This window comes from Rhipicephalus microplus, chromosome X (assembly GCF_043290135.1).
Source record: "Rhipicephalus microplus isolate Deutch F79 chromosome X, USDA_Rmic, whole genome shotgun sequence".
Lineage (NCBI taxonomy): Eukaryota > Metazoa > Arthropoda > Arachnida > Ixodida > Ixodidae > Rhipicephalus > Rhipicephalus microplus.
Window position 1 is genome coordinate 467,298,933 of NC_134710.1, and position 16,303 is coordinate 467,315,235.

The 16,303-nt window shown below is 46.4% G+C and overlaps 1 protein-coding gene across 1 annotated transcript in view; it reads left to right on the forward strand.

The window, feature by feature from the left end:
* Positions 1-15,984, forward strand: part of LOC119161768 (cubilin) — a 274,271-nt gene extending 258,287 nt beyond the window's left edge. Inside the window, exon 29 of the mRNA XM_075880748.1 lies at positions 9,076-15,984. Coding sequence (XP_075736863.1) covers positions 9,076-9,437 — 362 coding nt within the window. The 3' untranslated portion in view covers positions 9,438-15,984. The remainder of the gene's footprint in view (positions 1-9,075) is intronic.
* The last annotated feature ends 319 nt before the right edge of the window (positions 15,985-16,303 follow it).

Sequence of the window (16,303 nt, forward strand, 5' to 3'; positions counted from 1 at the left end):
TGCTTTCTCAACCATCAGCTGAATTTCCCAGACTGGCCTACCTTTAAGCAGCAGCTCCATCAGATATTTGCCAACCCTTCTGTACGTGCAGACATCGCCAAACGGAAGCTTGATTGATTGATATGTGGGGTTTAACGTCCCAAAACCACTATATGATTGTGAGAGACGCCGTAGTGGAGGGCTCCGAAAATTTAGACCACCTGGGGTTCTTTAACGTGCACCCAAATCTGAGCACACGGGCCTACAACATTTCCGCCTCCATCGGAAATGCAGCCGCCGCAGCCGGGATTCGAACCCACGCCCTGCGGGTCAGTAGTCGAGTACCTTAGCCACTAGACCACCGCGGCGGGGCAAAAAAACGGAAGCTTGCTGAACGTGTCCAGCTCTTTGGCGAGTCATATACTTCGTACATTGAGGATGTTCTCGCCCTCTGCCATCGCGTCGACAGCTCGATGTCGGAGCATGACCGCGTTCACCACCTGCTCAAGGACATAGGCGCCGTCGCATTTAACGCTGTGGCGGCAAAAAAACCGAGCACGGTCGTCAATATCATCCGTACATGTCAGCGACTTGATGACCTTCAGCTGATACGTTTACAACCTGAAACAGCAGATATCAGGCCAAAGCATGATGGTGAGCTCCGTGCGCTGATACGGTCCATGATCCAAGAGGAGCTGCAACTCCAGGCCACCTCGTCATCTTGTGAGCTCCGCATGACGCCTTCGGCAGGCAGCCTCCGCAACATTGTGAGGGAGGAACTAGCGTCCATGACGTGTGAGCAAGTCCCGGGCTCGCATACCACTCCAAAGCCGACGTATGCTCAGGTGGTTGCAGCGTCACCTCCTCAGCAATCACCGCAGTATGGGTCAACTGTGCAGCCTTCACTGAATGTCCTCGCCTTAAGAGCAACAACTCCTTCTTTTCAAGCCTGGCGTCCATCTAGACCTCTTTGCTACTATTGCGGCATACGCGGCCACATCTCACGGTTCTGTCGTCGACGTCAACAAGACGAAAGGCGTGGTTAAGGTGACTTCGAGAGAGATGAGTTTGCCCCTGCTCCACAACATCGCCACCCGTACCAAATGTATCAGCGCCGCTCACCCTCTCCACAGCACTTCGATGCAGCCAGTACCTTCCACTCCTGGCGCCGTCGTTCCCCGTCACCTATGCGCCGTTCCTCGTCACCACTTCGTCCGGCAACCACGGCGTCTGATCATCGCCCGGAAAACTAAACAGCGCAGCTTCAGGAGGGAGCGCTGCATTTTGTGGCCTGCATCGAACTCCTTCGGAACGCCCCTCAAATGTACTTTCAGCGTGCGTTGAGGGTACATGGACTGAAGCCTTGGTGAACGCAGGTGCATCGCTCTCAGTTATTAGTGTGGACTTGTGTTCCCGTTTGCGCAAAGTGAAGACACCGTATGATGGCCCTCCCCTTCGCTGTGCTAATGCGGTTTTTGTTCAGCCTTCTGGTGTATGCACAGCACGAGTTTTTATTGAGGACATCCTTCACCACATACAGTTCCGCGTTCTATCATCGTGTACCAATGCGATCGTTTTAGGATAAGGCTTTCTCTCCTCAGCTTCAGCCATGATATCTTGCCGTCAGAGGGTCATTCGCATGTCAGATACTGCGCTTTCATCTGATAACTATGCCCATAGCCAGCGTTTCATCACCGCTGATGACTGTTTTATTCCTCCAAGTAATGAGCATATTCTGACCCTGACATCTGATAAGATCGGTACTGGTGATGGGTTCCGAGCACCATGTGGACGCTACACCTCTGGTGGACTTACCATCGCTCCTAGCCTGGTGCGCTTTCGTGATGGCAGAGCATTAGTTACGGCAGTTAACCCCACTTCATTGCCTGTTGCACTGCCCCAGGGCACCGGTGTGGTTTGCTTCACAGATACCGAACCACTTTCTCTGGTGCCCCTTCACGCAGACGCGCCATCTTTCTCTACGAGTACTGATGACCATGCTGCAACGGCTGCTTTAACAGCCACAATAAATCCCGATCTCACGTCAGCGCAAAAGCAAGAACTTTTGGGTATGCTTCAAAAACACAGCGCTTCATTTGATGTATATTCCAAGCTTCTGGGTGGCACTTCTGTCGCCGTGCATCGAATCAAAACGGAAGGCAATACAATCGTACGCTGCCGCCCATATCGAGTGTCGTCCGCAGAGCGGAAAATCATCGAGGACAATGTTGCTGATATGCTCAAACGAGATATTATCCGGCCTTCGTCCAGCTCGTGGTCATCACCTGTAGTGCTAGTCCGAAAGAAGGATGGTTCGGTGCGATTCTGCGTCGATTATCGAGCACTTATTAAGATCACGCACAAAGACGTCTACCCGATCTCACGAGTCGACGACGCACTTGACTCTCTGCAAGGCGCTGAATTTTTCTCCAGCCTCGATTTACGGTGTAGTTAGTGGCAAATACCCATGCACGAAGCGGACAAAGAAAAAACTGCCTTTGCAACACCAGATGGGCTGTACTAATTCAACATCATGCCAGTCGGTTTATTTAACGCTCCTGCCACGTTTGAACGCATGATGGACACCGTTCTACGCGGCCTAAAATGAAAAACATGTCTCTGTTATTTAGATGACATCGCTATTGTCTCCTCTTCTTTTCGTCAGCATCTTGATCGTTTGGACGAAGTTTTGACGTGTATTTCTAGGGCTGGACTTCAGATAAACACAAAAAAAATGTCATTTCACCAACAAGAACATCAAGGTGTTGGGTTACCTTGTCAGCAAAGATGGCGTTCGTCCGGATCCTGACAAGCTTGCTGCCGTGATACGCTTCCCTCGATCAGAAAATCAGAAACACCTACGAAGTTTCCTGGGCCTGGCATCCTACTTCCGCCGCTTCATTAGTCATTTTGCTGCCATCGCGTCGCCACTGCATAAGCTGCTGACATCCGGATCAACTTTCGCTTGGAACGACAACTGCGAGCGTGCCTCTCAAGCCCTCAAGAATGCTTTAACGTCCGACCCTGTTCTGTGCCATTTTGACGAGAACACACCTACATGTCTGCACACCGACGCGAGCGGCCATGACATTGGTGCAGTTCTTCTACAGCGAGATGCCACTTCACGGGAAAGAGTTATAGCGTATGCTAGTCGTGCTCTTACGGCTGCTGAACAGAACTACTCCATAACTGAGCAGGAGTGCCTTGCTGTAGTTTGGGACATACAAAAATTTCGACCGTATCTTTACGGTCGCCACTTCACAGTTATTACAGACAACCACATCTTGTACTGGCTATCGACAACGAGAAACTTGTTTGGTTGCCTCGGTCGTTGGGTGCTCCGCCTACAAAAGTACAATTTTGACGTCATCAATAAGTCTGGCAAAAGACACCAAGATGCAGACGCTCTCTCGCTGCCCCCTTCCACTTTCATCATCAAGTACGTCAGCTTATTGCTCGTCAGGGGGGGGGGGGAGGGGGCAAGGCACTGCGTCACCCCTCACATTATCACACCTTGCGGTTATCGACATGCCGGCTTCAAATCGCTAAACCGAGTTCGCCACACGCCAGCGTGATCGCCCATATTGCAATCACATTATCCAACACCAAAATGGCATATCACCTACTCCTAATGCTAGATTGCGCCGACAACTACGGCAATTTAAGCTCGATAACAATGTGCTCCATCGTTACGTTTACACTACTGATGGACACCGCTGGGTTCCAGTACTTCCGCGTTCGCTACGTCATCAGGTCCTCGAAGCCTTTCACGACGACCCATGTGCAGGCCACTTGGGATTTCACAAAACACAAAGCCGCATCAGAAACCGTTTTTTCTGGCCGGGCATCTCTACCTTTGTGGCCAAGTACGTCGCATCTCGCCATCTGTGTCAACGGCGGAAGCGACCACCTTCGTCTCCTGCTGGCCTTCTGCAACCTATCCCGTGTCCCGAGACTCCATTTGCCGTCGTTGGCATAGACCTACTAGGACCTCTCCCCATCACGCCAGCAGGTAATCGTTGGACTGTGACTGCTGTCGACCACCTGACACGGTACGCAGAGACTGCTGCACTACGCACAAGTTCTGCTTCAGAAGTCGAAGAATTCTTTCTCAACGCCATTGTATTGCGTCACGGTGCACCTCGCGTCCTCCTGAGTGATCGCGGCAAGACGTTGCTGTCCACCATAATCGAAACCCTGCTCACAACCTGTGGCACAGTACATAAGACGACGTCAACCTACCATCCCCAAACTAATGGGCTGACAGAGAGATTTCATCGGGCACTAACAGACATGCTGTCGATGTACATCACACCAAACCACGACAACTGGGATACGATTTTGCCTTTTGTGACGTTTGCCCATAATACCGTTGTTCAAAGAACTACTGGCTACTCGCCTTTCTACCTCGTGTACGGCCGTTCACTGACATTCACCATCGACGTCTCTTTCCTAAATGTGCCAACCGACGCCTCGGCAACCGTATCAGAGCAGTTCATCACAAGGCTCGAAGAATGTCGGCAACGGGCTCGCCTTAATACAGAAGCCAATCAGCAAGATCGCAAGCAACGCTACGACAGCTCTCATCGCGACGTTTCCTTCAGTCCGGGGGATGAAGTGTTGCTTTCGACGCCCATTCGTTCTCCAGGATTGTGTGACAAGTTTCAGTCACGCTTCATTGGACCATATACAGTCAATGAACAAACGTCCTCAGTGAACTATCGTGTCACTCCCACCGACCTTTCTTCGGATCGTCGCTGTCGTGGTTCGGAGATTGTCCACGTATCGCGTCTGAAGCCATTCGTTCGACGTTCCGTTTCCGTCTAAGACGCGTCCGGGCTGGCCGCTTACGCGTGGGGAGGGCAATATGTGTGAGCGTTATTCATACGCGTCATTTTATCATATGTACATACTCATCATCATCAGTCTGACCTGTGTTGTGAGGCAGAGGCTCGGCAAGTAAAAAAGTGTGTTGCGGCCAAAACGTTGCCTTACAATATATATATCATCTACATGTAATCATTTTCAGACAGCTATCCAATGTTCTGAAGGAAGTGAAGAAATGCCCTGAAAACATGGGTGTTGCAGTGGGAATAGAACAGCAGGTTTTTCTGTGCAGCCTTGGTTGGGTTGGTGGAGAACGAATGAAAAACCATAGAGGGCCACTCATGGATTGCTCATGTTTATTCAGTGGTGGTGAAGGCCGCCAAATTATTATGCTTTATACAGTGAAGGCTGAGACAGGCGCCGGCATGTTTACAATCAACGGTGTGGTTCGGATACATTCACCCTATACCTCAATACGCTTGTGCCGTAAAATATCCATTGGCATATGTCTTTAAGTGACAAACATGACAAAATACAGAAAAGGGTTGCAAGGTTTTTCCTGAGAAATTTCTCAAAAAATGACAGCTGTTCCAATATAAAACATAAACCAGGATTGGATTACTCTCATCGCGTTGAATTAAACTGCGCTTAAAGCTCCCACGTCAAGCATTTATTATTAAAACTCGCATTCGAAAACTAATGTACATATACAGTCCTCTTTGCGTATGGTAATTGTTCTAAAATTTTGGAACGTCGCATCCAATCTAATTTTTATATTAATTCGTTTTTTTGTTTTTTTCATGACTAAATGAAATGGCTTATAAACAAAACAAGTGTGCTGTATCAATCAAGGCGCGTTTTATTTGACATTTTAACCTATTTGCTGCGGCACCTTCGGATAAAGAGTGTGATGTGCATGCGGCTTTTTTTTTGTTTGTAATTTACTATTTCAAGCATGCTTTTCTAGGTAACATGAGAAGTTGGAGTTAGACAATAGAAGTTCTGGCGTGTCCAATGAAAAGAATTCTACCATGGTGACTTTATTTTTCAATTGGTTCGCTACGAGCCACACAACTATGATGCGAAGAGGCAAGATTGAATTCCTTGCCTCTCGCCCCATGTAACCATCGCAAACCTAATTCCTTCCCTATTTTCCTTGGTATCGAGGCTGGAGAATTATATGACGCATACGCACCAAGAACAACACGCGTAAGCAAGGTCACGCGCGCATGACTTGCCCCAGCCTACTCGTGCGCGTACGCCATTGATGTTGTCTCGTTTCGACGTTCTCTGTTGTGTATTACCCGTTTCTGTGGGATGGATCAGTCGGTGCTCATACTTTTAGATAGGCTGGCGTGGATCATGTATCGTGACCGCGATACACGACGTCGCTCTGATGAAACTGCGATCGCAGACGACGCACCAAACACAAGCTAAGCGTTGTCAGGGCTGGCGAAGGCTCAATGCAGGAATGACGAGAAGACAAACGCAAGCAAAATGGGATGGTAGTAGTAGTAGTAGTAGTAGTAGTAGTAGTGGTGGTGGTGGTGGTGGTGGTGGTGGCGGTGGTGGTGGTGGCGGTGGTGGCGGTGGTGGTGGCGGTGGTGGTGGTGGTGGTGGCGGTGGTGGTGGTGGTGGTGGTGGTGGTGGTGGTGGTGGTGGTGGTGGTGGTGGTGGTGGTGGTGGTGGTGGTGGTGTATAGTAGTAGTTGTTGTGGTGGCACATATGTGTGGTTTTCCGTGAAACAACTACGATGTGATTATGATGGATGCCGTAGTGGAGATCTCCGAAAATCGTGACCAGCTGGGGTTCTTTAACATGCACTAAAATAGCGCAGTACGCGGGCATCTACCTTTTCGCCTCCATATATAGATGTTACCGCCGTGGCCGAAATCAAGCCCGTGACATTGGGGTGAGCAGCGGAGCACCCTACCGCTTGTCTACGGAGGCGGACGTGAAACGAGGGCCGATTAGTGTATAGCATCTCGCGGCCATGAAAAACAAAAATAACATTTCGGTCGCGTGTTTTAATATTTTTGTCGGTGTTCATTTATTATACTCATTTTGAAAGGGCAGCGCCTAGACAAAAGGGAAAGAAAAACAGAGACAAAGAGCTCTGTCTTTCTTTTCCTTTTGCCTTCGCGCTTCTCTTTCAAAATGATATGAAGCAGCCAGCCCAAACCACAATACTCCTCATTCATGCTACACAACATAACACAAAAACTACACATGGCAACTAGTATAATGTCCCGTGCAACACTCTTCATGAGGTACCATTTCAAATGCAGCATATAATCAGTATATGGGACATTTTCGCCTGTTTTTCTAGATATAGCTAGCATTTAACCAAGTTGTGATAATGATTGTATGGTGAGCTACATCGGAACCCTAATGCTAACCTAAAGAAGCGGCGTTAAAGCAGGACCATTTCTTGGTGTACGTCCCTCCCTCCATCTTGGGGCACACGCCCTCTAGAAGGGCAAGTGACATTCATTGACAATTCACTGTTTTTTCATGACATGTAGTGCTACAAATCTTAAAGGCATGATCCTCAGTGCCCAGTGCATACTTTAGGCTTGTCAGGTCGAAATGCTCAAAGCTAATGAGGGTCTCTTGAAGGTGCTCACCGTCAGGGAAAAAACTGATCCTACGGAATTAGACCCTGGCATCCCTCCCTTCTGAGGTATCAGTGGTTTAGTGATTTGCTCCTGCGCTGCCCTTCCCAGCAAAAACGAAACGAGAAAGACCCAGTAGTGTGTTGATTGGACGGTGGGCACTTGACTCGAAATGTTAGACAACGAATGACCGAAATCGGCATATCGCGCGGGAAATGCATGTCTATGTTCAACCGTTTGTGCGTTCGTCCTATTTTAAACAATATCATTCTTTTTTCATTCTTGACGTAGATACAAGTAAAAGACGTCTATAATTGTTTTAAATTATTTTAATTTTGTAAAACTTTATTGTGCCTATGTTTATGATTTCGAAGGCCAAATCAGTGTTTTTCCTGCCTGTCTTTGGTGCCTAAAATACGCTTTTTAGTGCCTAAAAATGTGGCCTTTAATTATCAGTCACCAACTACCCCAACTCTTAACCCTACTTAGCTTAAAATAGATTTACCAAATTAATTAAATCAATAAAACATTGAGCACAGATTGTTCGACGCATACCCCTGTCTTATGCACTTTCGTGTCGCTCATTGCGACTGTTGTACTATTCATAATTGACAAAAAATTGTTGAAGCGCACTAAAAAACAGACGGACAGAAGAGGCTAACAAGGACAGAACGAGCACTGTCTTTGTCAGCCTTTTCTGTCTCTCTGTTCTTTAGTGCGCTTCAACAAATTATTCAATTATGAACCTAATCCAACTGGCCCAACTTGCCATCTTGTTGTACTGTTGAACGACTAAAGCTATTTGGACAACGTGCAATGTGGAGGTCCTAACATCTCAGGAGGTCCTACTTGATATGGCATGTCTCACCGCACGATCATGCGGATTTGTCTCCGAATTGCTGTCGTTCCATGGCAAGCATAGAAACTTGTATCAAACACTTGCTAGTGCTGTTCAGCGTGATGCGTTACAAATTCTCACGAGATAAAGATACTCGAAAGAGAGTAAACAACTTGTCATTTTAGTTTTACGCTTCGCTCTAGTAAAGTAGTATGGAAGTTCGTTGCATGGGCAACACCACTTGCTCTGGCAGTGTCCGGCCTTACGTAGCGCAAAGTTCAGCACAGGAGTAGGGGAGGGCCTTTAAAAGCTCCAAGCTCTCAGTCCAGCTCTCAGCATGCAGTCCAGGAGGTCTGTGAATGAGTGAGGGACCATGGTCTTCCGATATCGGCGTGTACACGGCCAGCAACTGGAAGGGACCCCCCCCCCCCCCTTCAGGGCATGCCTGATCCGGTTCTCCAGGACCAAATAAAGTTTAATTTACCTTCACCTTCACCACATTCCCGCTAGTCGTCTTAAGCACTAGGAGAATGAGTCGCAATCTTCAAACAGAGAAGTATGCTTTTCGAAACGATGACTCCATGACGTGTCTGTTGAACCATTTTTATGTAAATATAAACTGTATTTTGCTGCTGTGCTTGAAAGCACTTGTTAATTTTAATTCGGGGTAAATCGGCTATCTGAAAAATTGTAAATGCCACAAACTGCAAGAAAAGCAATCTGCTTTCCTATTAGAACAACAGTAGCGCTTTTCTATTGACAGTTCTTGTGTATTGAGAGCTGGTGTTTTTCTTTGCCCTTTTCGTGTGCACGCAGGCAAGTTCCCCTTTCCAGATGGTCCTTCGCCCGAGATTCGGATTCTGTTCATGACGGACGGTTACAGTGGCGGCAAAGGTTTCCACCTCGAGTACCGGCAGCTGCCGTGCAAGTCTGCTCAACCTCCCTCCGCGAACGGTGACGGAGGTGCCAGTGCCCAGGGCTCCAGTCCGAGCAGCGGAGAGGCTGGCAATGGTGGTCCCATGGGCAGCTCTGCCATGGCTAGTTCGGACCGCAAGCTGCTTTGGGTCAAGGGTTTCCGCGACAAGCCTGGCATTGTCACGGCTAGCATATTTGTCGAGAACCGCGGCAATGTGACGGCGAACAACAAGTTCCACCGAGACCACAAGAAGGCTTCCTGAAACACGGGAGCCTAAAAACCTCTCCACACGCACCTCTTGCAGCGCGCGTGGAATTTCGACGCTGCGCCACGCCTTCTCCCTTAAAAGAGAGTGGGCGTGCAGCCTTGCGTATGGCCACGCGCCCCCCTCTCTCTCTGAGGAGGCACCGCGTCCAAATTCCACGGGCACTGCAACAGATGCGTGTGGCCTTCCGGAACGCGAGATTCAATCAACGCAAATGCGGCTGGCCCACGATTGTGGTCTGGTATCGACTCGCTGAGTGTCTCCCTGTTCCTCCATACGGATTCAAAACAGGACACGGTGCCGATAGGCTACATAAGGACGTGTAATTCAGTCCGCTATTTTTGCTAGCATTCTTGTTAAGATATTTTTATAGCCTACAGTTTCATAGCCTCCGCAGAGTCATGCAGCTTAAATAGGCTGCTTAGACGCACTTAGTTCTCGTGTTTGGGTTTTATCCATGTTTCGCCGTAGCTCTAATCAAGCTTCTCTCAGTCCACCTCATATTTAACATATCGAACAAACGACACGACTTTTTCCTAAAAGTCTGACAGGGGAAGTATCTTCACGTGATTGCTGAGATCTAAAACAAGATCTAGCGTACACGTGCACACGCAATTCGTTGTTCATTTTAGTATATCTTTGTATATAAAGCAATGAACTTTTTCAAAGCAGGGCCATGTTGTACTTGCATTCATAAGACTCTGCGTGGGGTGGATAATATCTCGCAATATTTACGTTCGCTCTGCTCTGAAAACACAAAATTTGCATAAAATTCCAGCTTTTGATATGTTGGTGTTTCATTCCACCAACTGCCATTCATAAACGTTTAAAAGTAGAAAAGACTCACTAGCTTTGCTCATTTTGAAAACAACAGGTTATATCTCCGTCATGTCATGCAGCTTTCCAGTGACTGTCGTACCGGGATTTATATGAAGATTTTGTCTACTTTGTGTGATCTAGTGATATGTGCAGACAGCATTTCTGGGGTCACATGCCTCAACTATTTTCTTCTTATCTTGTGTCGTCGAGACGTTAATATTCTGTCACGTCAAATACTTCGGAAAAAGTATGTTTGCAAGCCCGTGAAACAGTTGGCCTTACTGGTTGGTACATAGTGGGCTCAGATTTCATACGTGTTGCTGCGCACACACGGTGCCTTCAGCTTAAGGACATAGGTGAAAGCTGTTTACACAACCTACAGATGGTGACTGCACGTCGACAGAGCTACTGCGTTTATGTCACACACGCAACGCATTCTTCGTTCCTCTCACGTTACTGGCTACGCTTGGCGTCGTAATCATAAATATTCGGGTCACTTGCATGTTTTGCCGCAATGGCTAACCTGCTCTGTTATTGGTATGGACACTATTGGTATTTAGAAATGTTCTCAGACGATTTCGATGCTATTTGTGGCGTTTTTCTGCATAGGGACAGTGAATGTTATTGATGAATTGTTTTGTACGCCTAAACATTCATTGCGTTGATCAGAGGCCTATTGACACTTGCGATAACATCAAGGTATATGTACACTTGTCGAGTAAGTTCCATAGAAGCCCTTGTATCCAGTAGTTGACGGCTCGTTGCCACCGTCAACGTATAGGTATGGAGGGGACAACTATAGGCCCTGCATGGCGTGAAATTGATTTTTTTTATTTGGGGGGGGGGGGGGGGGGACTTTATACATGCCGTTCAAAATACGTGATTTTACGGCACCCTATGGCTCGCTGATTGCATGCGCGAGAACAAGAGAAAACCAACAAGAAAGGCTTAAGAAGCAAGGCTGTTTCATTACCCAAATAGTGTACTTGCTATATACCTAAAAAACTTTGCAGGGGAAATTTGATAAGTCTTTATGGCCCCGCTGTGGTGGTCTAATGGCTAAGGTACTCGGCTGCTGACCCGCAGGTCACGGGATCAAATCCCGGCTGCGGCGGCTGCATTTCCGATGGAGGCGGAGATGTTGTAGGCCCGTGTGCTCAGATTTGGGTGCACCTTAAAGAACCCCGGGTGGTCGAAATTTCCGGAGCCCTGCACTACGGCGTCTCTCATAATCATTAGGTGGTTTTGGGACGTTAAACCCCACATATCAATCAATGATAAGTCTTCATGAACACCACAGCATAGTTCAAAAACGTGCGTTGCCTATTCGTAGAAAACCACTGCAATAAGACAGCAGGCTTGAGAATACCACTTTGGAAACAGTAGAGGGCAGCGCCTCGCCAAAGGGCGGAAAATCCCTATGCCTTCCATGTATTCGCTCTCGGCAGCGGCAACGCCGATTTTACTACTGGCGGTTCCCGGGCATCCTATAAGAAATAAATCGAGAACAGGAAATATCTTTTATGACGTCACTAGTGACGTCCAGAAATACAGGGAAAGGACAAAAAATCGAGAGCAGGAGGGTTGCCATGAAAGCCCTCCTTTCCCACTACGCATGGAAGCGGAATGCACTCGTGCCTTCTTTCAAATCCCCTTGCCACTCGGGCAATGTAGCCATTCTTAAAATTTTCTTATTTTTTATTTTGATTTTGTCCGTGTTTTCTGAAGAGGCAAAAGTTAAGCTGACTGAATTTTCAGTAATACAAAACCTGATGGACACAAATAAAATGAACATTTTTGTTAAACATTTCGTATAAAAAACATACATACTACTACTGTGAAAGTGTGCATCTATAAAAACAGCTTTAACTCAAAACTGACATACAAACATAATGACTAAACGTTGAACCCAGAATATCGGAACCAATGCGAAGATGATCAACAATCGCGAGTAGGACACGTTGTATTTTACTCAATCACGTTTGTTATGACGGCGCATATAGATTTCTTACAAAACTTTGGTACCAAACCAGACTGAAGTCTAGGGGCACGGAGAAGCTTGAAGCGATCAGAGGTTTTTCGAGAAAGAACGTCGCTGTAAGCAGTGTTTCGGCAAGTTGACTTGTCTTCGTCAGGGCAACAGTGTCACCTTTACGAAGAAAATCTCACTTGTCAATACGTTGGCTCCATCGACATTTTCAGCAGTAATTTTAGAAGCATATGGTTCATCACGCGTACTTGAGTGACAGACTTAGAAGTAAAGACTCAAGTCATCAAACCGTGACTAGAAGAATTTCATGAGGAGGAATCAGCATATAATTAATTGACATCATTTGAACTACACGTAGAAAGTAGAAGAAACTAAAACTATGTAGCCGAGTAAACTTGAATTCGAGCATTTCAATAAACGCGTTTTCTCGTGATGAACTTGGCTGCTGTCTTCATCAATAATTCAAGCAACACTGCACTTCCGTCAGTCTAGTCAGGCTTTTAGAGAGCTAGGTTTACTCTTGTATTCATGCAAAGTCAATACCTGCTCAAATAGTGGGTCCTAGTTTTTGTGCTCGCCAGTAGCCTTTAGGAAACGCTAAAGAACCTTCGCAGAACTAGAAATCCTTGGGTTAGCACACCGCAGAGCCGCGGAAAGCTTGTGCTGCCTGATTAAGTCATCTTCAGCGAATGCATGGTTGACTTGTTCGGCGTAACGCACAGCGGCTTCTGTTTTCTCCCCGCCACAATTTGCTGTCTTTATCCCTCCCGTAGTTGACACGCCAACCGAGCGAAATAAGTGAGTGCGATCTAACGCCTAACATAGCTGTGCGAGGGGGGAGATGGAGCGGAGGCAAGCGCTAGGAACGCTTCACGTGATTCAAAATGCACGAAATAAGTAAGAAGAAAATATATATAAGCAAACGAGTGTTTATTTTCATGGGTATCGATTTTTTTATTTTAAAAACTTTTGAAAGTTAACAAGTACGCGCATTCCCATCAACCTCACTCCGTTCAACAGGATCTTGTGATACCCGCCAACCACTACGAGAACGCATGTTCCTTCAAACCAAACTGGCGCCGAGTTTCCGAGGCCTGTTGTCACTGCAGAGCGAGTCGCATTCACCGTCCCCGAAGGCGAGGGCACGCAGCCGTGCGCCAGCGAAAGCCGTCGGCAGTCTCAGGAGTGGGTATCTATACATTCTGTGAGCTAGTTGAGCTTTGAAATGACACGCCATTGAACAGCGTATGGGCAAATAAATAAACTACGGAAGGGACACACGAAAACGCCAGGCAAAAACGATTGATGCCTCGTTGACCCGGCAATGCGCCGAACAAAACACAAGCCCTGACAGCACATTGCCTGGATACGACGCCCCCTTACAGCCTAGGTCCTGAAATGAGGCAATCAATCATTTAGCCAAGTGTCAGATAAACCGTAAAGTAAATTCATAGTTAACTTTGGCATCTTGAAGACTACGACTATTTGAAACAGAAATTTCATTGAGTTTTTGGTTTAGACTGCAAGCCCTGCTTACCTAGTCGCGCTTTTATCGTTGGTGGGCGCTCATGCCCGTGGCGATAGGTTTTCAACACTTTTCAACTTTCACAACAAACACATGTAGTTTGACAGTGATAACATTGAAAAGACAGCAGGCTCTATTCTTCATTGTTTTCGCATGGCAAACAGAACACATCATTGTTCTCATACCTGTACAGCGCGTCAAGAGATGGTAACGCGTCCATGCTGATGCCGATTTTAAGTATGCAAATATAGCGCGATGATGCCGAGTTTGAATATGGTGCCAACCACATGGTGCATAGGCCAGGTATTCCATGTGACTACCGCATCATAAACCGGTTCGTATAATGTTGTGGCTTCTCGTTTTAGATTTGTATTAATTTTGAGTTGTTTCAAATGCATGATGAACAGCTTGAAGACTCTGTAGACAAACGGACATTATCTTCCTATTACCTCTGCCTAGGTGTAGGGTAGTGTGGACAGTAAACTGGACATAGTCTAGTTAACTTATATTCTTTCTCTCTCTCTGTCTCTATGTCTTTGTATCTAGACTTCCATGAAGCTGCAATGAACAGCGGGCTCAATAAGCGTTACGTTCACCGAGACAAGAGAGCGTCGTAGCCCACACTTCTTTGAATGCCAGCGCCAGGTGTAACGTTAAAACCCTCCACGAGGTTTAGCTGCAGTCATGTTTGAATGTTATAGGGACTAGCAACGCATTCATTGGTATATTAATAATCAAGTAGTAACTACCCCCTTAATTGTACTTGTTGGTCTTGTTATTCTATTTTGTGATATCTCTTTTTTAGTGGCCACATTGCGCGGAGGATATGATGCAGTCACGACATCTGCCCTAATATCTCAAGAAATAAGTATAGGTTTAACGATTGTTGTTGCCTCAATAAGTAGTACAGTGTGAATGTGATTGCCACCGGGAACCTCACCCAACTTTTGCGCCAAGAATAGATTAGTTCTGGTTATGTGCGCGTATTTACATTTTTTTTGCGTAAAATTTCCTTGACTTCATAGCCATGTCAATGATGCGAAAGCTTTAGGCACTGCAACCACTCATTATTAGGAGCGTGCTATGTACAAATTTGCCGCTCTAGTGTTGGCTGTCTACGCGAGGTTTGCACATTTAAATCACACATTTTTTTTCTCATTTGTTGCTTTGTGAGTACCTGGTATACATTTTTCATCAGTGAGTGAGCATTACATGAATAGAGCAAATGCACAGTACAACACAGCGACATTCGCGAACAGCACCAAACGTCTGTGGATCTGCATACTAACAACAGTGTCTCTCTACCAGTCCAACTTTTTAGTTACTTTACTTTTCAAGCACGGCCCTATTTTGTTTGAAAAACGCAAACCGAATAGGATAGCTACCCATAATTATAAGCTACCCATAATAAGCCACCCATAAATAGCTACCCAGTGCCCTATTATTTTTTTTTCTTTTGTAGTGCGAGCGCTGAAAAGTAAGAATTGAGTGGTCAAAAAAATGCTTTCTAGCTGCATCGTCGTAGTTTGTCGTTCTCTGCACTTTTCACTCCGACATTGAAGAGCCGTGCAGAAGCATGATTCATCCAAACCCACGCGCACTACATATCAAAAACCACCACCAATTTGGCAAGGGCAAACTGATATTATTCGTATTGTTCGAAACTTCAAACTACCGCTGGAATAATGTCTGTTACCATCTATGGGAGCGTAGTTTCGTGCAGTGTTTTATCAGCAACGTCAGAGCTAAATAAGGTAAAGGTATCATTTCAATCAGTTAGTTATCACGTACTTGAGGCATGTCACTGCGATAAATGACAAACTAAATTATTTGAAGCACCTGGTCAAGAAATAACTTAGAACGTTGGAATTGCACACCTTAAAAAAACTCTGACGAACCCGACTGGTTTGGGCGCTGCATTGAATAATGGCTAAACAATATCATCTCAAAACTTTCAAATAAACAGGTAGCGTTGGTATTCTGAATACTGAGACTATTGAGGAAGTGGAAATATGCACCATTGGAAATACCGAGAGTATCTCGCTTGCGATTGATTTGTACTTCCATTTGTAATCGGTGGCTGTTGGCGTGTGGTGTGACTTCATGTAAAGCACTGCATCTCCAGTAGGTGGCGCATTGTCGCTCACTACTGTAAACGAATTAATTCTCTTTGACATCAAATGCATCACAATAAAAATATCTTATCAAGAGTTGCGATACGATGTCTTTTTCCCCGCCACGGTGGTCAAGTGGCTAAGGCACTCGGCTGCTGTGCCGCAGGCCGCGTCATTGAATCTCGGCTGTGGTGGCTGCATTTTCGATGGAAACGAAAATGCTTGGTGCACGTGCGCTCTGATTTAGGTGTACAGTAAATAACCCCAGGTGGTCGAAATTTTCTGAGCCCTCCACTACGGCGTTTCTCATAATCATATGGTGGTTTAGGGACGTTAAACTTCACCAATTATTATGATGTATGCCTTTGTAGCCGCATGCGATTCTGTCAATGAGAACACAATATTTTAATGTTTG